This window comes from Chionomys nivalis, chromosome 5, assembly GCF_950005125.1.
Source record: "Chionomys nivalis chromosome 5, mChiNiv1.1, whole genome shotgun sequence".
In the NCBI taxonomy this organism is placed as follows: Eukaryota; Metazoa; Chordata; class Mammalia; order Rodentia; family Cricetidae; genus Chionomys; species Chionomys nivalis.
The window spans coordinates 60926424-60951593 of NC_080090.1; the positions used below are offsets into that span (position 1 = coordinate 60926424).

The window sequence follows — 25170 nt, forward strand, 5'->3', positions numbered from 1 at the left end:
CTGAAAAGGAAAGTAAACTTATAAATGAAAGACAAATATCGTAGGCAAAAAGGTGCAGTTGAGTGAAGTTATTAAAGCAGATGGCAGACAGGGTATAATGAAGCATTAAATTGTACATACATGCCCAGAAGGGCTCGAGAAGTTCAGGTGTGTGTGTGTGTGCGCACGCGCGTGCGTGTGTAGCCAAGGAGGATCAGTGAGGAGAATCTTATTCACTGTGGAGTTGAACTAGGCTTTAAGGGAGGTTAGATTTTGACTAACAAAGAGCAGAGGGCACATGGGCCTGTTTACCTCATCAGTAGAGACAGCAGGATTGGAGGCTCCATAGGAGACAGCTTAGCAGCAAACCTGCCCAGCAAGGGGGCTGAATCGTCTCTGTGGAAGTAGGTGGGATGGTAGATTCGAGACAGTGCAATGGGTATTTCCACAGGGGCTGGGAGATGAAGTGTGGAGAGGGAGGTTGGTGGGCGAACACAGGCTCAGAGCTGGAGCGAGGCCTGGATGGCAGCTGTATAGAGGTGGGGAGAGTGACTTGAGAAAGTAGGGCTAGATCAAGGGTGTGAAAGGCTTATCAAGCAAGGTGCGTGTGTTTGGGTCTGGAACAGCAGGAAACATGGTCACTATGGCAAATGCAGAAGGACGGATAATGGTTTCTTGAGAGAAGGGCCGTTAGACCCTTGATGTGATGATAGAACTTCCAAGTGTAAAGGCTGCTGAGGTTGGTGGAGAAACAGGCCTGGCGTTTGAGTGACAGGCCTGCAAGGACAACCTCTTCATCTCTCCATCATGTTCTCACGTTAGCCATTCCGAGAGAGTTGTGAATATCTGTGATATACAACTGGATCCTTGGTGTTTTCCTGCCTAGATATTTCCTGCTGGGACCTCTTTCCTCATCGTTCTTGCCCCCAGCCCCTTTCAGGTGTGAGAACAAGGTTTAATGCTAGATCCATCAAGGTAGCTCTAGTACCCATCAATACAGAGAGGTTTCCTACTGGTGATTTAGGCTTCCTCAGTGTTCCACATCCTCAGCATCCTCCACAGGGCTAAGCTGTTTCTGAGGCAGCAGAATGTGACACCAGAGAGGCTTGTGATGGGGGTGGTAGGGGAGCTGCCTGCTCATCCTTCTTAAATTTTCATTGATGTAAGGTACCTGGTCCAGGACCATAGCCATGCTAGCCCCACAGCACACGTGCTGGCTTTGGGGATCCAGTTCTTGGCCATTTCCCAGTAACACAGACCCAGAAACCTGCTCACCGTCCCTGCAGGGTCTTAATACTCAGGGTCATCCTGTTCTGCAGCACTGTCCTGGAGTACAGCCTCAACTCCCTTCTTATCTCTCCCTCAGGAGATGCTCTCACTTACCATAACGGATGGAAGTTCACGACTTTTGACCGAGACAATGATATTGCCCTCAGCAACTGTGCGCTGACACATCATGGTGGCTGGTGGTATAAGAACTGTCATTTGGCCAACCCCAATGGCAAATATGGGGAGACCAAGCATAGTGAGGTAAGTGACAGGTGCATATCTTTTCTATCACAAGCTTTGTCTGTCTATACTCCCAAAGCGACACCATCCAGGTCAGTGTGGTAGCCCTGCCCCTCTCTCTAAAGCTTTCAGTGAGGGCAGGAGAACATGATCCAGGCTTCGAGATGTCCCCAGACGATAGACACTATAGGGTCTGCATTGCACTACCACACCCTATAGGGTCTGTACTGCACCACCACACCCTATAGGGTCTGCACTGCACTACTGTACCCTATAGGGTCTGCACCGCACATCACACCCTATAGGGTCTGCACTGCACTACTGTACCCTATAGGGTCTGCACTGCACCACCACACCCTATAGTGTCTGCATTGCACTACCACACCCTATAGGGTCTGCACCACACATCACACCCTATAGTGTCTGCACTGCACTACCACACCCTATAGGGTCTGCACTGCACTGTCACACCCTATAGGGTCTGCATTGCACACTACCACACACATTCTCAGCTGCGGGTGGGTGACTGGCTGTCACCCACTTATGAAGACCATTGATGTGAATCACGTGCCATCTCACTTCATTTTTAAGTTTCTTTTGTAATCTTTATGAGACAGGGTGAGTCTCTTCTAGCCCAGGCTGACCTTACACTTGCCCTGTAGCTGAGGCTAATCATAAACCCATGATCTTCCTGCCTCTACCTTATAAATTCCAGGATTATAGCCATTTGTCACCACATCTGGCTAAATTTTTGTTGTTGTTCATGGGTTTACACAAACAAATAGCATTTGTTTGCTATTTAGCCTAGGCTGGCCCTGGACTCTGAATCCTCCTACCTTAGCCTCCTGAGAGCTGGGATCACAGGCATTCACCACTACATCTAGCTCTCAGTGTGCCTTACTAATTCACAAACAGACCCTGCTATAGATCGGGTTACTTTAACAAGGTTAGGTGATTTAGAAACAGGACAAGCACCTGGTGGTGGTGGTGGTGGCAGTGGTGGCACACGCCTCTAATCTGTGCACTCAGGAGGCAGAGACAGGTAGATCTCTATGAATTTGAGGTCAACCTGGTCTACAAAGCGAGTTCCAGGACAGCCAGAGCTGTTACACAGAGAAACTCTGTCTCAGAAAACCAAAAACAAACGAAGAAATAAAAAGGGAAGAAAGAAAAGAAAACAGACATGCATATATATATCTCATAGTTCTAGAGGCTGCCTAATCCACCATCAGTGCCCACGTATTCATTCTTGATGGAGCCTTGCTTCTTGGCGTGGAAATAGACACCTTCCAGCTGTATCTTCACACAATACAGAGAGGCTTTCTGACCTCTTTCTCTTCTGTTGTGGGCGCATCTAAAAATGACCTCCCACAGAACTGCCTCTGAATATCACCAAACCGGGGCAATAAAACTTCATCGTGCAGACTTTGGGAAGAGCACAGGCATTCTGTTCAAAAGTGGACACTTCATTGTCTTTCCCGTTGTCCCCAACAGAGCTGTTCCTTTCAGTCCCTTGATCACTGGGTGAGCAGATTCTACTTTAGGTCAGACCCATCCTTGGCTCCACTTTAACCCGAGTCACCAAGAGTCTGCTGCAAACACCCTGTCCGCTTCCCTCTGTCACGACTGTATTCAAGGCTGAGTGTATGTGAGCTTTCCTCCCTTGTGGACTTTCCTGTCAGTACTTTCTGGGACCTCCATGATCCTTGCTTATCAGTGTGGCTCTTTGCCAGCTGTAGGACATCTGTCGATCCCTCTGGGCTTCTTGAAAATTGTACTTTCCTATACTCACCATCAATCTCCTGTCCTTCATAAGCCTGTCCTGGGTCTCTAATTTCCAACCAGGTCCTGATCCTGGCCTTTATGAAGCAACCTCTCCCCAGAACCCAGACATACTAATATTACCATAAATATTAGCGCCTCTCAAATCCAGGTACATTTTTATTACTTTGGTCCTTACTAGGTAGCCAGCATTCCCAATCCTTATATAATTTTCTTTTTCAAAGGGAAGAAGAAATTTGCCCCCAGGGCAATGAGGAGGGTTGGCCCATGAATCATGGTGGCAGCATGTGTGCTGACCAGGGGAAGCCTATGATCAGAAATCAAATATTTGAAATGAGCAGCCAGCATGCCCTAAACCATTCCTGCATTTGCTAATAAAAGACATTTATCTGGTTAATGTGCTTTTCTTGGTCTGCAAGGCATTTAGCTTCTTGTTTATTATTTACCTCACAAATTAAAATACATAAAATTGGTCACTTGGGCTCTTTATTGGCCAGGTTGCAAGGTTATTAAGTGAATTAAATATTATTGGGCCCACCAGTCAAAAGACATAAAATGAAATTTTGTTTTCAGCAGGCCATTTGTTACCCCAGCACTAATATCTGAACAGTCTAAATTGAAAATGATTTTACACAATTGGCTAATTAATATGTTTATTTTTGCCTTTTAGCTTTTGGAAAAGACAGAGTAAAGCAATAACTGGTTTACTGATCTCTGCCTGGATTGACCTTCTTGTCATCCTTGTACTCTGGCCTCTCCCACATCTGTTTTCCTGCCATGGAGACTTGTCCACCCAGTTTGTCAAATTCCAGGAGAGGGTGTATGATCTGGCCCTCCTGTCTTGGCTCATAACCCATTCCTACCCGAACTTCCTCTTCCTTTTCCTCCTCTTTCAGAGAGGGAGTGACTTCACTCTCTAGGATCCCCTCTACCATAAAACCACCTTACTTTTTGCCCAAATACTTTTTCTTCATGTAGATTTGTCTGTTTGTTTTGTAGGGTGTGAACTGGGAGCCGTGGAAAGGTCATGAGTTCTCCATTCCTTATGTGGAGCTGAAAATCCGCCCCTTTGGTTACAGCAGAGACCGTTTCTCCAGCAGAAGGAAGCGGTCCATAGGAGGAAGAGCGAGAATGTTCTGAAGGCTGATTTGAGCCTGTCTTCACAGGAGACCAGACAAGCTTAGGACGGGCAGGTGGCCGTGACTGGGAAGCTGAAGTCTGAGGGATGTTCATAGCTTCTAACTTCTTAGATTGCTGGATACCAACAGGGCTAACGATATCATCACACTTCAAGTTTTAGAGGTTCCTAACATGTCACCTGCATGTTTGCCAGTCTCTACGGAGGGCCCAGAAAGTCAGCAATGTAACTAGACAGTTTGGACGGGTAGGACACAGTATTAGAGCCGTATGGCTTTAAAGTCCATCCTTAATGACAGCTGTATTGGATTAGGGTGAAGAAAGGAACCATCTAGGAGATCACCAACTGGAAATCTTTAGAAATCGGAGGAGATCTATGTATATATCCGATGATATAGATCTTTCTAGAAGAAAAACGGAAAGTGGGGTTCTGATCCCTCAGAGGTCCGAGCTGAAGCAACCTGCTACTTGTTGTCTCTGGCTCCCCCCGAGTTTTGAAGGAAAAGTATAAATCTTCCTCCTTTTAAATTTCTTGTGTGATGAAGAAGGGCAGAGAGAGCACCTTGGGGCCCCGATGCCTTGGTATTTAGCTAAGTTCTGACTGATCTCTAGCCTGCTGGAGACCAAAGCTCCCATTTCATTGCTATTTTTAACCGCCCCTTTCCAGATATTTGCATAATCTCTTTCCTAGATCTGCATATGTTGTAAATAAATTTGCAGTCATTTCAACTTTAAATAATCTGTCTCTCTAAATAACTGGTATTCCACCCCCCCCCAGCCTTTCCTGGCTGGCTCAGGCCCATCAGCCCTCAGCCTCCCTCCTTCCCTGCTCCCCATTCTGGAAGCTCCCTCATCTCATCCTTTTTGTGTGTCTAGTATCATTTTGGAAGGTTTTCTGTAGCCAAGTCAGTGACCATTGAAGTAACTTAAATTCCCATTCAAGAAAAAAAAAAATAAACAAACCGTTTGATTTTTCAAAATTGCCTTGTGTTGTTTTCTTCACTTAAGTGCACTTGAATTCTAAATTTAACGTAAGTACAAGCGAAGGGACAATCTGAGCGTTATACAGGAATGCAGCTGACTGTAGTCTTATTTGTGTGATAAGACAGCATGCTCTTTGGAATGCAGCCAGAGTATAAGCGGGGAGGAAGGCAAATGTTCTAGAAGCTGCACTTCCCCTTCTGGTCCAGGCTATACATTGTTTCTCAACTTTCCCAGGTCAATGCCAAGCCACACTCCGGAAATCACTTCTGTCAAGCTTTCAGATTTTCAGTCTCCGCACCCCCTAGTAAGGCCACAGCAACAGCTAGAGCTGTCTGCTAATGACGCTCACTAGGGGTTGGGGCTGATCATTAAAAAGGTGCATGAGCATTGGTCATTATTCAAGACTGTAGTAAGTGGTGGCCTGCTAGAGAAACAGATGAACGAGTCGTGCTTGGTCCTGGAGCTGAGGGAGCTCGGAGGCTGTCCTGTATTCAACACTTACTATTTAAATACACATATCCCGTACCAGGCTCTGCCCCGAGTGTCAAACCTATCCAAATAAAGCATTCACGAACATACTTTGTTCTATGTAGTCTAGCCAAAGGTTGCCAATAAACAAATGGTGCTTCTACTGCAGCAGTGGCGAGTGACAGTAAATGACCAATTATCTCCCGTGTTCGAGCCTGACAACAAAACCAAGTCAGTTTTTATGACTTCAAGTGATCACCTGAGGGGAGTCTTGGAGGTGGATAGTGACGGAGGTGGGGACTTTGAAGACTTTCTGGAGGGGAGATATTTTCAGGACAGGCTCTTGGAGTCTTGGTACGCTTTTGTTGGGGCTTAAGCCTGAGGTAACTTCCTCTTCTGTCTTGGCTCACTCTGTAGAGCCTCCACGCTCCATCCAGGTCCTCTCCTCAGATTCTTCTGCAGCGTACTCTGCTTCTTTGCACAAACAGGCCTCATCTCTGCAGATCAGAGTCCTTGGGCTCATGCTGATGGGTTCAAGCTTTTTGCTGCTTTGGCAAAGTGAATTCAGTTCCCAGCACTGGCCCAGAGCCAGTGATGGCAAACACCAACTTCTAACAGGCTTCTTACATGTGCTTGTTAAGACATTGTCTTAACAATGGGAAGAGACTCCATGACCACAGCAATTGTTATCAAAGAAAGCATTTAACTGGGGCTGGCTTACAGTTTCAGAGGCTTAGTCCGTTATCGTCACAGCGGGAAGCATGGTGGCACGCAGTCAGACATGGTATTGGAGAGGTAGCTGAGAGTTCTACATCCAGATTCCCAGGCAGCAGGAAGAGAGAAAGAAAGAGGCACTGGGCCTGATTTGGGTTTTTGAAATGTTAAAGCTCAAAGCCCAATGACACACCTCTACCAACAAGGCTACACCTACTTAAACAAGATCACACCTCCTAATCTCTCTCAAGAAGTGCCGCTCCCTGATGACCAAGCATTCAAATATATGAGCCTATGGGGCCATTGTTATTCAAAGCACCACAGACATAGATTGGTAGACCCCTCCTGAGATGTTATGACCCACTGAAGCTACTGATAGGGCTGAGGACTTCTCTACGTAGTTCTGCTATGAACGCCACCCATAGCCTTTGTTCTGGAGTAGGCTTTGGTGGTACCTGATGATACCATGTACATCCCATGTTCATTGACCAGCAGGGTTGCTCCACTGCTGGCCACTGTAGTGGCATGTGGGAGATTGGAGCTGCTTTAACGTCTTTAACATATACAACAAAGTCCTATGTTACTATGGAGAAATCTTTAGCTGACTGTGACTGTTTGAAAGAAAGGGCATGGCATTATTAGGAGGTGTGGCCTTGCTGGAGTAGGTGTGGTCTTGTAGGAGGAAGTGTGTCACTGAGGGGTGGGCTTTGAGGTCTCCTTTGATCAAGATACACCCAGTGAGTCTCACAGTTGTTTCCTGCTGCCTGTGTATCAGGACATAGAACTCTCAGCTTTGCCAGCACCATGGCTGCCTGCATGCTGCCATGTCCCGTCATGACGATAGCGGACTAAATCTCTAAAACTGTAAGCCAGCCCCAGTGAAATCTTTCCTTTATAAGAGTTGCCGTGGTCACGGTGTCTCTTCACAGCAATAGAAACCCCAACTAAGACAATGACCTTCAAAGATTCTACTGTGAGCAGGGAAGGGACTCATTTTTAAGGAGTGTTTAGTGCTGCCCCTTGCTTTAACGTGGCCAGCCCAGCAGTTCATTCCAGGAACTGAATACGGGCCTAGGAAAAGGGTTTCTGGTAGATCTGCTTGTCAGGGAGGGGGAAACACTCTTCTTAGAGTCGGGTGGGTCTAGGAAGTCATCCCATGCTTCAGGATGACCCAAAGTGAACAGAGGTTCGAGGAGTGAAGATACGCTAGAAGCCAGGAGCAGAGCACGGGCCAGGACATCTGTCCCACAAACTTTGATAGTTTCCCGAGGTTGTCTATTCTGCGCATGCGCAAGGTAGAGCTGCGCAGGCAAACTGATCAACTCTCAGAAACGTGTGGGAAGACAGCTTGGAAACTAATCCGGATGGTGGAGGCTTAAGGAGAAAGTGAGTCACTAGGGGTGTGGTTGGCACTGTGGTGTGTGTGTGTAATTTCACCAAAATTATCAGAGCATCAGACCTAGAAAGACAGACTGAATGGCAAGGGGAGCAGCCAGACACCTGGGAGAATAAGGCTATGCCTGAGACAGGCAACATGGCTTCTCAGAGGGTGAGAAGACCAGGGAACCCGTGGAGAGGACAAGCAGGGATTCTTTGCTGCAACACTGTCCTGTCTGTTCACACTGCCGGTCAGTGCCGGTGTGAACTTTGATGTGTGTCCTTTTGCTCACTCCCGAGAGTCTCCTTCAGTGGGTCTTGGGTGAGTTCTGCGCATCCGAGCTTCAGAGTTCCCTAGGGGACTCTAACAAGGACCCAGGTGGGAGAGCCACTGTCCCCATGAAAAGCCTTTGGACGGTGGGGAGTGACCAGTGCTTTTGAAACCTTGGAGTGATGTGGCAGGCTTGTAGTTAGGAGACATTAGTTTGGTGACAGGATGGAGAAGGCAACATAGTGGGTTTTATGGAAACTATTTAAAATTGTGTGTGTGTTTGTGTGAACATGAGTGGGCGTGCATGTGTGGAGGCCAGAGGTTTACCCTGCATTTCCCTTGCTCACTTTCTACTTCGTTTACTGAGACAGGCCCTCTTTCTGAACTCAGGACTCACAGGTTTCAGTTCCTTTCTTCTGTCTCCTCTGTGTGAAGATTGATGTCAGGTGGCGAGCATTTACCTCCAGACCTCACACCTGAGCAGCAGTTGCTTTCGCCACGGGGCTGTTTCCCTAGTCTTGGTGCTGTTTTTAATTGGCACATATGGATGGGGAAAGTGTGACATTTCAAAATGCTTATACGATGTGACAGGATCAGATCAGGGTGACTGACATATGCATCACCTCAGACATTTATCCTATCTCAGTGTTGCGAACATGCAAAATCTTCTCTATTAGTTATTTTGAAATACACATTTAATCCTCACCAGCCAGTTACTCCACTGTGATACACAACACCGGAATTTATTCCTCCTGTCTGAGAGCACCCTGTACCCCTTAACCACCTGCAAGGGCTGGGGGTGGGGTATAGGGAAAGGATGGAGGTTCCCAGACCAGCTCACAGCTGCTGTAATAATTCAGGCAAAAGGTAATTATTCCCTTGGCCTGTGTTAGGGAGAGATCTGTGCAATCAGCAGGATTTAAGGTGGATCGCTTTCAAAGACTAGCTGGTAAACCTCAGAGCTTGGAACTAGTTGCATGTCATGGCTGCTTCCTCTGGAAATGCGCGGTACTTATGTTTGTCATGTGAGTTCAAGCACTCTGTTTTATATCTTAGAATTATCAGGGATTCAAGGATTACAAAAGCTAGAAAATACTGCAGGGGAGGAAGAAAAAGGAGAGGGGAGGGAGAGGGAGGGAGGGAGAGAGAGAGAGAGAGAGAAGAAACACACAGAGTCAGATTTTCAAAGAATTGTGATCAAGGAAAGAAAAAAGAAAGTGGTTGTGGGTTGTGCAAAGCAAGGTCATGCAGACAAGAAAACATGCAAAGAAAAGATAGTGAAAAGCTTCTGGTGGAACTTAGTTACTAGAAAATGTCCCCAGCTCTACTTAAAAAAAAAAATTACAGGTCATTCGCTAAGCGTTTCACCAGGGTCCTGGAGAGGATAAACAGTTCATGTCAATGGGAGCTAATCACGGTTGGAGCCTGCGGCCAGGGGCAAGAGGCCTGCTATACCCAGTCTTGCCAGGAGATGGCAGTGTTGCATTACCAGGTGCCTCTCGGTTCAAGGGAACGTTTACTCCACGAAGGGAAAGTTCTAGAGGGGTGCCCCACTTTTCTTTCTTTTTGAGTATCATCCTCTGGACAGTTGGTCAGTGGGGTCCAGTAAGCATCCAGCCTGAACTTAGTGGTTGCTTAGGCAGTGTTTTTCCTGGTCTAACACAACAGGTGAGCAGTGTTCCCTGGAAGGGAATTCTTGACTCTGCCTCCCCCACAACCCGTCTACTATCATGTACTGGGCTGGGCAGTGGATAGACAGTTCCAGGGGTATTTCCAAACTCTTCCCAAAGTACCTCTGTGAGTGCATTGTTTCTGCGGATGCCTTGGGTTCCAGTCCCAGTGCTATGTAAATAAGGTTCCCAGGTTAACTCACAAAACCCTGCTTATTATAGAAATAGATGAACTTCTATATAAATAAGGGCAAAGATAGAATAGTTCTAAAGTTATATTGTAAATTTTAGTTATTTTACATTTGGTTTGTCAGCTTTTTAATTTGTAAAAAGATTTGTTTTAGACTTAATTGTAGGCCCATATTTCTACATGGTATGGCGACCAGAATACCAGGTCACGGTTTGCATCTGCCACACAGGAGATGGTCACCTAGCCTCTTGCCATCTCTAATAAAGTGTCAGGATGTTTTTCTGCTCCTTCTTTGTAATTTGGAGGATGCCTGAAAAGATGTTAATCCGGCCTACATGACAGAGCTGGCATACAGAGCAGGAAGATAGGGAGATGTGATAAAATGGGCATAGAAAGGTGTGGTCAAAGGTGTGGACATGACCACAGCCATTTACCTGGTTACCTAGGAAACAGAAGGCTAATGAATTTCCCCCTTAGATTATGTTTTGGTATATAAGGCTGTTTGGAGAATAAATGCAGAGGAATTCTCAGGATGTGAACTTAGGATTTCGTGAGGGGTCACTGAGAGTCTTCCTCCCGATAAAGCCATGTGAGTTGTGTCTTTAATCCCACGCCTTTCCTCTAGTCCGGAGAAATAATTTAGGGCCCGGGCTGGCCCTGGACCCTGACACTTAATTATTTTATTTTGCATGCACAAGTATTTAGTCTTCATATATGTGTATGCACCAGTACACGCCTGATGCCTATGGAGGCCAGAAGAGAACACTGGATGTCCTAAAACTGGACTGACAGATGGAGCCACCTCAATAACAGCTGTCTACAGCATGCGAATTATTTACTTTGTCCTTATAACTAAACCTCGCTTTCCCCCAAATGTGTAGCTGGGAACCAAACCTGAGTCCTCTGCAAGAACAGCAAGTGTGCTTGACCATTGAGCCATCTCTCCAGTCCAGCATTGTAAGTTTAAAGAAAAATAAAGGAATGTGGTTCTGTGTTTAGGCTGGTAAAGAGGATTAGGTTTAGTTAGGAGAGGCCAAGGAGGCGGAGCTTGTTGTGGAACACATGAAAGGGACATTTGGAGGCTTACAGACTTATGACCAGACCCATGAAGTTCCTGGAAGAAGACTGTGTTCTTCATTCCAAGTCTTGGTATGCTGGCTTTTTTTCTTGGGGTCATATTTTCTTTATTTGTGAAACAGGAACCAAATATGACCATGAATGCTCCCTACATGCTACCAGGCCCTCTGGAATAGTAGGTGGAGCATTCAGTGCTTGAGACTTTATATTGTCATTCCAAACTTTTGACTCTTCCTTTTCCTCAACAGGAGCATAGAACTATCCAGTTCCAAGGCTGCTTTTCTATGATTGGTCAACGGGATAATGAACAGAAGAAAGAGAAAGGTGAGTGAAATCCAATGGGATAATTTGATTCTCTCCTTCGGAAGTTTTGCCTTTGATTTCTAGAATACCAACTGTGCTTTTTCTTCTAGTCACGTTAACAACACTTGAATGCTCTCCATAAACCAGGCCCTGTGCTAAATGTTTTATGTGCATTCTTTCTATTTAACTTTTGAAGAATGTCTTAATGGGGAGGTTACATCACACAGTGAGCACTTGTGTGGCCATCAGGACCTGGACCATCCTAGTCTTGAGTCCTAGAGCACAATGCCCAGGGATTCCCATCCATTCTGCCAGTGTGGGCCTCCCTTTTCAGTTCACCCCAGCTCAAGTCTTTGTTAGCCTGACTTCATGCCAGCCTTGGTGTGTGTGTCCCTCTGAGACGCAATGAGCACACTGTTGATGTGGGGATTCTCCTCTGTATGCTGTGAATATTGTCGGTTAATAAAGAAACTGTCTTGGGCCTGCACAGGGAAGAGAGGTAGGCAGGGAAAGGCTGGGAGGAAGAAGGCAGAATAATGGAGAAGCCATGTAGCCACTGCTATGTGGAATTACACAGATTAATAGAAATGGGTTAAATTAAGATGTAAGAGTTAGCCAGTAAGAAGCTAGAGCTAAAGGCCCAGGCAGTGATTTAATTAATACAGTTTCTGAGTGATTATTTTGGGGCTAAGCGGCTGGGAACCAACAAGCAGCCCCCTTCTTCTACACACTACTGCAGAGGTCTCTTCCTTTAGGCAGGTTGTGACCCCAGTCTCATAACTGGGACTCAGTGGACTCAGCACATGTAAAAGCTAAAATATTTTCATGTGTATGCACTGCCATTACTAAATAAAGTGTGACACTTGTCCCCATGGGAATCTGAAAACATCTCAATAAGTTGAACCTATGACAGATACAGTAAATTGTTCAAGGGATTTATTTGTTCAGTCTTGTTTGCCTGTGACTTTGAATTCAATAATAATCTTAAGACCAAAGGGCAAACAGCCAGTAGAGTACTCCAGTGAGTTGAGAATACCAATGGTTGATCGCATTGTGCAACTCCATTTCTCACCCAGAGTATGGGCGGGCCTGGGCAGGTGGAGCTGAGGGGCCTTCGGGGAGTGATGAGCCTGGGAGGAGCCTGCACCTGGGAGGTTTGCTTTCAGCCCTCTGGGCAGCCCCTCCTCTGCACTGGAAAGTTTTGCAAGGTCCTGGAGGAATGAATAGCGGGCTGACTCAAGACTCTGCTCCCTGGTTGCCATGGATGTGTGGTGATAGGAAAGGAGCTCAAGAATCAACTGAAACCGTGAAACAGCCGGCCTTGGGCAAGACAGCAAAACGCTCCACTGTGCTAGCTTCCGTCTTAAGCCCCTTTAAAACATCACAGCTGTTCACAAACATTTGCCTACCCTTTCCACGAGATATTAGCCTCGCGCCATGTGGGGTGATGTTCCTAGCCATGGGGTGGCTATTGAACACTTGAAATAGGGCTGGCATAATTGAGCTCTGGACTTTGACTTGATTTAATTTTAGTGAACTAAGCCACATATGGCTAAGAGGGCAGACTGAGCCGTGTTGGTAGCGACCATTTCGACCTGTCTTGTTTGGTTGGCCAGCACGCTAGGTGGCTTCTACTTTAATGACAAGCTAAGCATGGTTGAGAGAGGAATCAGGAGCATCTAACTCACTTCATCTCCTGACTAGTGCAAAGTCGTGGCTGACTTAGAAAAAAGGACGTATGTGCTTGTATAAATACATGCATATGGACACACGTGTCTGTCCCTCACGGCTGCTGCAGGGCTTCTTTGCTCCCGTGTTTCACAGCCACAGATTAACCCAGGGGTCCTTATTGTTGTTTTAAAAAAGATCTTCACTATTTCTTCCTTTTCCTGTAAGAAGACAGTGGTTGACATCACTGTTTTCTAAGTGTCTCCAGGGAGTATCACACGCTGTTCTGCACCCGTCGTTGCCCAGTTCAGTCTCCATGGTGGTCTGCTTTATAAAGAAGGGAGAGGAGCCACGTTCCTGGTCCTTGGCCCTGAGGTTCTGGGAGGGCAGTGACCAATCAGGGAGAATCCCTCCATTGTGGTTTCTGAGTGAGAATATCTCAGTGACAGGACAGCAAGCAGCTTACTCCAATGTGCAAGGAGGATTTCAGTTTCAAAATATTTATTTAAATAAACTTTGTGATTTTAAGTTTACAGGAAAGACACTGGAAAATACTGTACAACTTTGATCATTTATATATTCTTTTTAAAAAGTGACTGCTCTTTCTTTACATTTTCCTGTTCTTTTTTCCTCCTCCCAAGAAATCAAAAGAATCCACTGAACAATAGATAAACACCCCCCTGACCGCATCTGAATGTAGCTCAGAAGACCAGCACAGCGGACCCCGTCCCCAAGCCCATGCCAGTTTAGAAGGCTTCTTCTTTATGAATTCTCTTCAGAAAAAAGTTTTAAGAGATTTATTTTATATGTACAAGTGTTTTGCCTGCATGCGTACATGTGCACCATGTGTGTGCCTGGCACCTGGGTCTTCGACAAGAGCAACAGGTGCTCTTGACTTCTGAGCATCAGCCCCACTGAAGCCTCTTATGTTCTTCACTGATTCCCCCTCCCCAGATGGGTCAGGCAAACACGGGTCCTGAGCTGCCCCCGCCCCTTGACTATTTGTGGCAGCTCTGGGATAGACTACAAGAGGGAAGAGAAGGAGAGTCATGAGGAATGAACTGGTGTGCGTAGGGAGAAGAAGCGCTAAGAGGAGGATGGAAAAGAGTGAAGCAGGGAGCCAGGACACCAGGCTTTGCTCTGGGCCTCTGCTTCCCAGCGCAATGGGAGGGACTTATGACTGCCTGCATCATCCTAGGTGTTCTACAAAGGCTGCCAGAGATGTTATGAGGGGAAGGGGTCAGGAAGTGGTGATCCAACCAGGGTTGGGACTCCTGGATTCTAGGATACGGAAGCAACTGAGAATTGACTTTCTGGGTGCTGCGTGACAGGAACTGGTTCAAGTCCATTTGATCAGAAAGCAGTAAGTACACTGTGCCTGGAGACAGAGGCCTTGTTATGGCATCAGTGACAACTGACTGCTGTCTTAATTCAAACTGGCAGCCAGTTGTCATGGAAACCATGGTATTTGTGTGGTCCTTGATGCTGGTGATCCATTCTTGCAGACCGTTCGTTACCTGACATCCCATCTTTGCTGTCTGGCTCCGCCTCTACCCAAGTTTTCTGCCTTAGGGTGACTGAGAGTTAGAGGTGGGAAGGGTACCTAATGGGTAGTAATTGACAGAGAGGGGCATGTGGTATGCGGAGAAGCCTGGCCATTGTGTGACATGTGGCAGACAGCCAGGTGAACTATAACAAGGTCCCCATGTGACAGAGGGGCAGAGAATCAGGAAGTGCTGCTCTGGACAAAGAGGCCTGTGACATTGGGGTTTTGGAGGAGAGAGTGAGTAAGACTGCCCTGTCTGGTAGAAGACCCGGATGTGAGAGCCACCACTAGCTAACCACCCTCCAATGACCTGAAGTAGCATCATGAGTACCAGGTAACCCACGTGAGCAAGCAGAATATAGCTTTCCATTCCCAGTCTCATCACATTCAGGGGCTTTTCTCGCTACTGAAATGTCATAATTTGAATATGCCGTTAATTAGACAGTGATTTGCCACTTTTCTATAATGCTCTCCATAGGGGAAAATATTTAAAGAGCCCCCCAGTAGATGTGCAAATGAGATGTTAAGAGTTCAATCCATTTCCAAGTTCGGGATTTCTCTGCCTTCATAACATGGCCACAGTATAATCAAAACACCCAACAGTTCATTCTCTTAGCTGTAGCCTGGGGGAGGAAAGGCTCTCCTGCATCAGCACAGAGCTTGTGGGCATGTCCTCAGGTACCACAGGGCACATATGTCAACACAACCCTGCTCTCAATACGTAGTCTCATCTTTTGTAGCAGTTAGTGGGGTATCTTAAAAGAGCAGGTCACTTGGGGGAACCATGAGGTATTACAAGTGTAACATCATTGTATAACCATCCAGTTATGAGTACCTACTGTGCACAAGATATTTGCCTGAGCATCAACATAAATAGCAATGAATGACTTTACAGTTTAATCTTCCATTTAAACTATGGCTTCTGTATCCCACCTCCAACACCCCATGCTCTGCTACAAGTGCAGGGGATTGCTTCCGAGGTGTGTGCTGCTTTTGAGACTGGACTTGGGATGACCTTACATCTTTCCTTTCTGGAAACCTTCATCCACACAGAACATAGCTAGCTCATGTGGGGCATCTCCTTACCCGTACTATCTGTGTATACATTGCATGGGCGCATAATTGCAGCCCGTTGAAGAGAATAAATGGGTTTCCATGGCTTTCTAGTAGTCACTGCCAAGAGCTGCTCATCGCTGCTTAGGAAAGGGCACCTTGCTGAGTAGTTATGGGGGATGTCCCCAAGCAGTCTTGGGGGACCACATTAAACACCTGCCGGTGGTAATGAGAACCTTGTCGTGAGTTGCAAGCAAAGAGCTTCGAATGGATTTGGAACCATACTTTAAACGTTTAGGCACAGGTGAAAGGTCAGAAGCATCTAGGAACCACTATCTATGTCTGTATCAATACACACTGGGGTGGGGGACTGTACCAGGTTCCTGGAATGTTCAAATGTATCTCCAGTAAAATACTATGTCGGTAGAGGAATAGGAAAGCACCCATCTCCAACCTGAATGGCATATAGACAGCACATAGGGCCTTGCATGGTTATTTAATTGTGCATACATGCCTAAATCTGGACTTGTCTTCCCATAAGACATTTCTGCAAGTATGTATATTTGAGCAAAGTACATATTAAATGGCCACATGATAAACAGAATATACTATTCCATGTATCTGCTGTCCAAATATACATACATACAGTGGCTGTGTGTATATACTCAAGACTCCGTCTAAAGTGCATGTATACATGCTTTCTGTGCTTTTATGATAGAGTATACCAGAGACAGTGTAATACATGCTTGGGACTACGACACAGGTCACTGTTATTGGACGCATAGCTGCCAAGACAGTGGAAGAATTGTCCATATGCTCCCATCCATTGGGATGGGTGGTCTGACATTTGCTCCTTGGTTGAAGTAATCTGTAGGCGTGAGTGCATCACTGTTAAGGCGCCTCCTGAGTCTCTGTGGTTAGAAGGAGGCTGGGCTTGAAGGGGAGGACACTCTGCTTCCTTGCTCACTAGATAGGCAATGATGGCCTCTTCTCCATCTGGAGAAGTTTGGGCTGAGCAGAGATCCAGAGGTCTTCATCCTTCTTTTTCTTCTTCTTCTTTTTCTTCTTCTTCTTGTTTGGGTCTGGCTGTTGGCCGCTCTTGGGTGGCCGGCTGCAGCAGCAATGGCAGCAGATGAAGAGGAGTGTAAGAACCACCACCAGGGGCAGCCCCAGCAGGACAGCTAGGCAGACAGTGTTGAAGATGCCCCTTTCGTGTCTGGTCCGGATGGTTTCCCAGATAGAGTTGAAGAAGGAACTATTTCTCTCCATGGTGCTGGGCTAGTGTGGGGCCAGAGGATCCCAATTACCTGGCAAGCCCTGGGCTCCACAGTGCTGGCCACTTGTAACCGATTCCTCTTTTGGCTTTAGGGTTGAGCATGCCACCAGGAGCACCTGGAGAGAGTAAACCAGACAGTTCAAGAGAGAGGCAGAGGGGATGGTCCTTCATTTTTAGTGTCAGTGGTTTTATGCCTAGAAAGGAGAAGAAATCAACGATTTGTGGAGCTTTTTGAAATCATATTGAGGCTCAATAAACAAAGTCCATGTAATGTAATGAGTCAATAACTATTAGCCCATTCTCATAATATACACACACAATATTGGGCTTAGTACAAAAAATTAATATTGTATCAGACCTGGAACACACTCAGCAGTTTTTGGATAGATTAATCAGTGTGCACCATGTGTTTTCTGGTTAATTCTCCCCCTGTGTCCTCTAAAGTGATAAGCCTCAATCTTTTCTCAACTGTAGTTCACCCGGCGGTAACGAACTTATGTTTCCCATATGTTAACTTCATGTATGACTTATCGTTTTTGATGCTTCCTAGAGCTTATACACAAGAAGACATTTCCTCTTCCCGGCGAGGAGTCCTCAGACCTCATCTCGCCACATCCCTGCCACTGGGTGCTTGCTTTTTTCCCCACTCCCTACTTCCCACCTCCTTACACCCCACTCCTGTGTCTGGTCCTCTCTGCTCTCTACCTTCTCTGTCTTCATCATCCCACTTGCTACTTCCAAACAAACCTTCCCAGTCTCTTCCCTACCTGGTCCTTTTTTCCTTGGGGAGAGAAGCCTAATAGCCTCTGGGAACTGATGCTTGGGGACCTCCTATTCCAAGCTCAGGAGACAGGGGTCGTCCTCCTATTCTTGTGTAAGTAGATTCTCTTTCTTTGTGCCTCCTCCTCTCGACACATATCTTAGGGAGCAGCTCTCAGGTGTAAAGTCTCACCAGGTCCCATGGATTCTGGAATTCACAGGTTCTCGTATTCAGAGATAACTTTGGGAACAGACATGATTCAGAGAAATGGAGGAAACCCCTTGCTGTGTAGCACATTACCTTGGACTCAAATAACAAGAATAACTGGTTCCCAGGCTGGAGCCTTCTGGCCAGTTCTTTCATTTGAGGATGACAGATGCCAGGTCTAGAGCGGTGAAGCTGGATGTCCGAGGCTACATGGCACTGTAGCGGACACCCAGAGTTTTGGATAATAAACCCAGCATCCTCTCAAGGTTGCTGATAAGCAGAGGATGATAATGATGTGAATTATATTGCATTTCCCTTGGCACTTTGCTGACCAACAGGGTCTCCATAGGTCAACCATGTAGGCTTGAACTTACTGTCATCCAGCCATGGACTCCTGAGTGGTTGGGGCATCTTTTTAAGTGAGCAATAGGGTGGTGCTACGACTATAGACGGGTGAGCAGGAGGCCTCTGTGTATCCCGGGCTCCAAATTCTAGATTCGTTCAGGTTTGGTTCTGTTTCCTGGAAGCTAAAGGTGTGCTCTACACACAGTGGTAGATCACAAGGTGCCCTAGAGGCTGTCCTAGAGGAGGTATAATTCCTTGGATAACATGATCTATAATTGTCCTATATACCGAGTGGCTTCACTGACCTGTTCTGCTGAAATTTGGCCTCAATTCAAGTGGTATTATTTGTACAGATTGGCATCTGTTAGTGTACCCCATAGCACATGGTAAACAAAGTAATGCCACAAAAGTACAACAATGATTTTAGCCCATTTTTAAAAACACTTATCATGTGCCAGGCATTGGTCTGTCTATTAATTCACTTCACTCCCACCGACTCATTATTACCGTGTGCAGCGAGTGCTATCATTGTCCATCCTTCAGCTAGCGATGGAGACATGGGTCACAAGACACATGAGTGGCGGAGCTGGACTTACTCATTCTGGGAAGTGTGGCTCCAGCTCTCCAGTGAGAGAACTGTTCATAGGCCTCGCTCCAGGCCTCCTAGTCTTTGTATAGAATTAACCCATTTTTGGCAAGCAGCCCGGGATTTGCAGACCCTTACAGTCCTTGGCTGTTCCTCAGACTGACTTAAGCATTTATCCCACTCTACTGTAGAGCAGTCTGCAAAGAGATTGATTTCCCAGTGTGAGACACTTCCCAAATGTATAAAGAGACCCAGAAGAAAACCCAATTCCGTCCTAAGTGCAGGTTTACAGAAAGCGTAAGTCAAAACTAAAATCAACATGCAACAAAGTAAGAAGGACTCTGGAAAGTCTTGTCCTCTCACTGGGGCATTGCCTAGGCCCCTGGGAGGGCTGGGGCACTCATGATGTGGATCTGCCTATACTCCATTTCGATTCCAAGACTCCAGGCTTCCTGGCGAGAAAACTAACCATTGGTACAAGCCATAATTCTATAGCACCTCCCAGGCACACAACAAACATACATACACACACACACACACCATAACTCCATAACCCCCCAGTCACACAACACACACCTACACACACCCCATAACTCCTTAGTCCCCTCAGTCATACACACACATACATACACACACGCCATAACTCCATCACCCCCAGTCTCACACACACACACACACACACACACACACACACACACACACACACACACACATCATAACTCCACAGCTCCCGTCCCCCAGCCACTTACACATATGCCACAACTCCTCAGGCACCCCCTGAATCACACACTCATAAGCTATAACTTTACAGAATCCTCCCCCTGCTGAGCCACCCCTAACGGACTTCTCTTCTGAATTTCCTTTGTCTTTTTCCCATAGTCCTTTGCGTTGCCTCAGTCTTGTGTACCCAGCATGTTTTGTATGTTTTGGTTCATTTAGAGCAGTGGTTCTCAACCTTTCTAATGCTGCAACCCTTTAACACAGTTCCTTACGTTGTGGCGACTCCCTGCAACCTTAAAAGTGTTTTGTTGCTACTTCATAGCTGCAATTTATCATGGTTATAAATGGTAATGTAAATATCTGACATGCAGGATATCTGATATGAGACTCCCAAGTGGTCTCAACCCACAAGTTGAGAACCACTGACTTAGAGCAAGTTTTCTGTTCTGTTGTGGGAGGATTTGGGTGATCTCTTCTCAGCTGATCCCAAACATAGCCATCCTGGGACCAAGGGCTCCTTGCACAGTATCTGTGATTCACGGTCTGCGACACCAAGATCACAGTTACTCATAGACTGTTGTACACCGGGTGGTGCCGGGCGCTGCAAGGAGGAGAAGAGCGTCCGTGAGAGGAAGGACACTGAGCCATGAAGAATGTTAGGGAAGTTTCCAGCCACTTAGAAATTATCTTAAAGATCATAGGATTTTGATCGAGAACTGGGCAAAAAGGATATTTAAGCATCTCAGGCAGCGCAATGTCTAGAACATGAATGGAAGAGCGGGCTGCTTTCCAATAGCCAGAAGCCCAGAGTGGGAGAGGTGGAGACAGGAGAGCAGTGAGAAGGGCAAATGGCGGTTACAGTGGAGAACGGGCCTTATGTGGGGGTGCTGCAGCAGCCATCGAGATCTGAGCTGAAATTTAGGAAAAGATCACAGATCTGAGAGGCTCTGTAAAATATTGAAAGAGAGCCCTTTATCCATTTAACAAACATTTATTGGACATTTGATTTGTGCCAGAGTCTGTGCCAGGCATAGTAGATCCAGCAATGAATGACAAAGTTATAGTTTCTGACACCAGCTTTTAGAGCCCAGGGCAGTTATTGTTATTGAAGGATTGTGTCATCAAAGACAAATATAATAAGCAAATTCTCACTTAGATTGCTTAGTTGGCTGAAATAGAAGCATGCATTTGAATTATGTGTTTATCTCAACGTCCCAGGCTCTCCTACCCTCCTTCCTTTGTCTTAAATGCGTCCAGCCTGCGGCACCTAAATTAGTCTTTGAATAAATAGATTTCTTTTCAACTAAAGCTAAGTCAATATTTCACTTCTGCATTCTTAAAGGTACTTGTTTGAGTCAGCTCTCCACACAGTCAGAGAAAGTACTCATTAGCATTTGGGAGTCCAGTCTGGGGAAAATTTGATTAAAAGGTATTCTTTAGATTTTTTAATCTAAGAATTCTTGTCTAGACTCCTTAGGTTCCTTGCTGAGCTCTGCTAATCTATAGCATTTCATTAGTATTTATGAGCTTTGTGTTATTAGTGTTTTCAGGAAACAATCAAACATCTCAGTGGTATGAATGAAAAGTTAGGGCTTCCATGGGACAGTATGCGCAGGAAGCCACACACTGGGCTGAATGTACTCGGAAGAGCATCCTTCTGTTGCTCTCGAGTATCACTGCCATGGAAACGTCATTCATCTATTCTTGTAAAGTGAACAATAGGTGCCAGTCAATCTTCGCGTTTGTGCTTGTGGGGCTGGGTTTGAAAGAGAGAGAGAATGGGGGAAAGTTACCTTCAGTTCCCTAGAAACAAAATATTCTCAATCTCTCCAATCCTCCTTAGTATCTAGCTAGGGAAAGAGATCTCCATTCATGGTTGTTTCTCCCCCAGCTTCTTTCTGCCTGAGTATGAGGTGATGTTGGGAAACACAGTACTAGAGCCAGAGGATCTGGGTTTGAGCCTCAGATTAACCTGCGTGACCACAGCAAGTTATTGAACCTCAACTACAAAATGAAGCTAATAAGCATCTGTACGATGCTGTGAGGTCAAAACAGTCAAGCCTATTTCATGCATTTTGTAAACTGTAAACTATGCAAACATGATCCATAAAACTGCAGGTTCTCTCCAGTAACAACAGGTTAATTCTGGCTCTGAGCTTTCACTTCCCATCCCGAACCTCCAAGCCCCACCCTCATTGTTAAAGAAGCACTACCTCAAAAGCTGGTCCTCAGGGAGGAGGCTTTCAGTTCAGTTCCAGCTCAGGGACCTCTCGACCCTGCGTCTGAAGTTATGATGTCTTCAGCAATAGGGACTTACCTTCCACCTCTGGGAGGTAACCAAGGGCAACAATAACAGGTCATATGTTTTGTAAATCTCTTGGACAGCCTTGGCCAACAGCTCAAAAGAGGGCTTCTAATACCTGGTACTGGGGTTTTGTTGGGTGGTCTTTGGTTCTTGGAGTGAGCATTGTCAACCCAAATGGGAAATTTTCATTTAAACTATATACACATATTTATGTACAGATGTGTGTGTATTGTAGCCTTTTTGTTTTAGTTTTTTGGTAGATTGTTACTAGTATGTTTCCTTATGACTTTTTCAGACATTGTTATTGCTACGTTACCCTCCTTCTATATTTATCTCTGTCCTCATTCCTAATTGGTGCCCCTCCATTGTTCTCATCTTTACCATCAGATTATTTGTACCTAGCTATTCCTCTCTTTATTGTTCACACACTTCCACTGCAGACATGGTCCCTTTTTAGTTTCCTGGTTTTTGCAGTTACTCTAGGCCATGTACTCACATCTGAAGACTTGGAGCCTCAGATGAGAGAGAACATGTGACATTTGTCTTTCTGTGTCTGGGTTACCTTACTCAGTATGATCTTTTCTAGTTCCAGCCATAAATGTATGTAAAGCTCATGATTTAACTTTTCTGAAAAGCTAAGTAGTTTTCCATATGCACAACAATATCAGAGGAAGCTTCCAAAGGAGGGAGGCAACCCAACTATCAACCTTACCCAGCCAGGACACTATGAACCGCACAATGGTCAGCACAACACAATAAGCATTTGGGTGCAGTAGTGGTACACACACCTTGGTGGTAACCAACAGTTTCCTATATTGGACTTAAGACATTCAACAAGAGGGAAACCATGCCTGGTACTGGAAACCTAGCTAACTACCTGGGGCTATTGAAGTCATATATTTTGAAGGAGAAACCCACCTGCTGCTTTACTAAACCAGCATAAATCCTAACAGAAAAGTTATGGACCTAATAACCTCCTGTGGGCCGGTAAACAAACACTGGACAGGAAAGTTGACTAGATTGATAACACCTATGGGCTATGAGGATCTGGAAGGGAGTCCAAAGAATTAGTGTATCCTCCTAAACAAAGGAATTTCACTTTCTCTAGAAAACATTCCCTCCTGACAAGGTGACCATCCCAGCCTCCTTTGGTAATTGTCACTTTGAAACTGCAGGGGGACTGATTTGAAGATGGAATCTTTGATTCTCAAAGTTCCCTTTTCTAGAAGCCCAACCCCCTGCACCATGTGCCCTAAGTCTCTACTCCCAAGGATAGACTGGTATCCTTCATCCTTCTGGCTGAAGAACAACCTCTTCCTGGAGAAGATTTATTCTGTCTTCTTTCCACATACTCTAAATCAATCTGGTTCAACACTTACTACATTAGCATTATTCATCCTTATATCCACAGATAGTAGTCCTCACCCTTCATAAAAACAAACAAGCAAAACCCTGCTCTTTGTAATAGGTGGGGAGACCATGACTGAAAACCACTACCAATCAAAATGGAGAGTGTTCCAACAAATATATCTACAATACAACTCCTGCACCTAAGGCTCAGGGACCATTGTGGAAGAGGGGACAGAAAGATTGTAAGAGTTTGTCCTGAGATTGTGTCTTTATGAATGTTAGAAGCTACACACATAAAATCTCACCAACATGACCACCTAAAAATGAGCTGAAGGGCCGCTAAAGTGGACAGAGAAAGCCCATGGGGGCTCAACCCTACATAAAGAGCTACAGACAGCTAAGGAATTCCAAGAGGGGGAACAATAGTCTTCTCCGGAGAAGAGCATGCTGATTGGTTATCCAGAATCAAATGATTAGCCCTGAAGACGTGCATACAGATAGCAGACAGCAGCAGCTCTTAACCTGTGGGTCGTGACCTTTTGGGGTCAAACAACCCTTTCACAGGAGTTGCTTAAGACCATTGGAAAACACAAATAGTTACATTATGATTTGTAACAATAGCAAAATTACAGTTATGGAGCAGCCAGAAAAAATAATTTTATGGTTGAGGGTCACCACACCATGAGGAACTGTATTAAAGGGTCACACAGCATTGGGAAGGTGGAGAAACACTGTTTTTTTTTTTTTCTTGAAGTATTTTATCTGGCCTACAGGCCAGAAGAGGGCATCAGATCCCATAATAGATGGTTATGAACTACCATGTGGTTGCTGGTAATCGAACTCAGGACTTCTCGAAGAGCAGCCAGTGCTCTTAACCACTGAGCCATCTCCCCAGCCCAGGGAGCACCACTGATGTACAGACTGACCAAACTGTGTTTACATATTATGTATCTATGTATTATGTAACAATTAATAAAAAATGAGGCCATGGATTTGAAAGAGATCAAGGAGAGGTATATGGGAGAGTTTGGAAGAAAGAAAGGGAGGGGGAAAATGATGTAATTATAATTTCAAAAGCAACAAAAAATTTACAAAAAGAAGCTCCTAGCCCCACCAAATAAAAGGGGCTTCACAAGGGGTCTCAATGCTTGCCACCAATCTGAAGGTCTATGACTTTAATTCTAGACTCAGGCATCCAGAGACCAGGAAGAGGAAGGTCATCTGAGGGAAACCTGCCAATGTTTAGACGTCTGTTAAGTTCACAGGCTCACTTCAGGACAGTGACCGCATTTGCAGGCCCAGTGCATAGGCTCACTTCAGGAGAGTGACTGCATTTGCAGGCCTAGTTCATAGGCTCACTTCAGGTCAGTGACTACATTTGCAGGCCCAGTGCATAGGCTCACTTCAGGACAGTGACCGCATTTGCAGGCCCAGTTCACAGGCTCACTTCAGGAGAGTGACTGCATTTGCAGGCCCGAGCCTTGCTACAGGCTTTGGAACCTGTGGGAGGGAGTACACGGGTGTGATTCATTCCTCAGAGGGTGAATTGAATCTCTGAGAGCCAAAGGTGGCTTGCAGGGCTACGCCCAGGGCTGGGCTCAGGCTGGGGTGTGCTGTGCTGTGAGAGCGAATGGGACTAAAATGAATGTGGACGCAGGCATGAGAAATCAGACTGGAGAGGTTGAGGTGGGGAGGCCATTCCAGTTGTTTGGAGAGAATGACATCAGGACAGAGGATGATAGTACTGGGGAGGGTGGGATAAAGGCCTGGATCAAATGTTCTCCAATGTGAGGAGGAGAACTTACAAGATGTGAGGACGTGTTCCTTGGCTCTACTTTTCTTCTTCTAGTTCTGGTCTCCTATGAGAAGTCTGAATAAGCACAAGTGTGCGTG

The 25170-nt window shown here is 45.8% G+C and overlaps 2 protein-coding genes across 3 annotated transcripts in view; one reads left to right on the top strand and one right to left on the bottom strand.

The window, feature by feature from the left end:
* The window catches only part of Tnn (tenascin N), a 69780-nt gene extending 64505 nt beyond the window's left edge, over positions 1-5275 (top strand). The window contains exons 21-22 of the mRNA XM_057770214.1: positions 1346-1509; positions 4270-5275. Coding sequence (XP_057626197.1) covers positions 1346-1509; positions 4270-4410 — 305 coding nt within the window. The 3' untranslated portion in view covers positions 4411-5275. The remainder of the gene's footprint in view (positions 1-1345; positions 1510-4269) is intronic.
* An 8354-nt stretch (positions 5276-13629) lies between these two features.
* Positions 13630-25170, bottom strand: part of Kiaa0040 (KIAA0040 ortholog) — a 35238-nt gene continuing 23697 nt past the window's right edge. For both annotated transcript variants that reach the window (XM_057769866.1, XM_057769865.1), the window contains one exon: positions 13630-17120. In XM_057769866.1, coding sequence (XP_057625849.1) covers positions 16695-16997 — 303 coding nt within the window. In that variant the 5' untranslated portion in view covers positions 16998-17120 and the 3' untranslated portion in view covers positions 13630-16694. The remainder of the gene's footprint in view (positions 17121-25170) is intronic.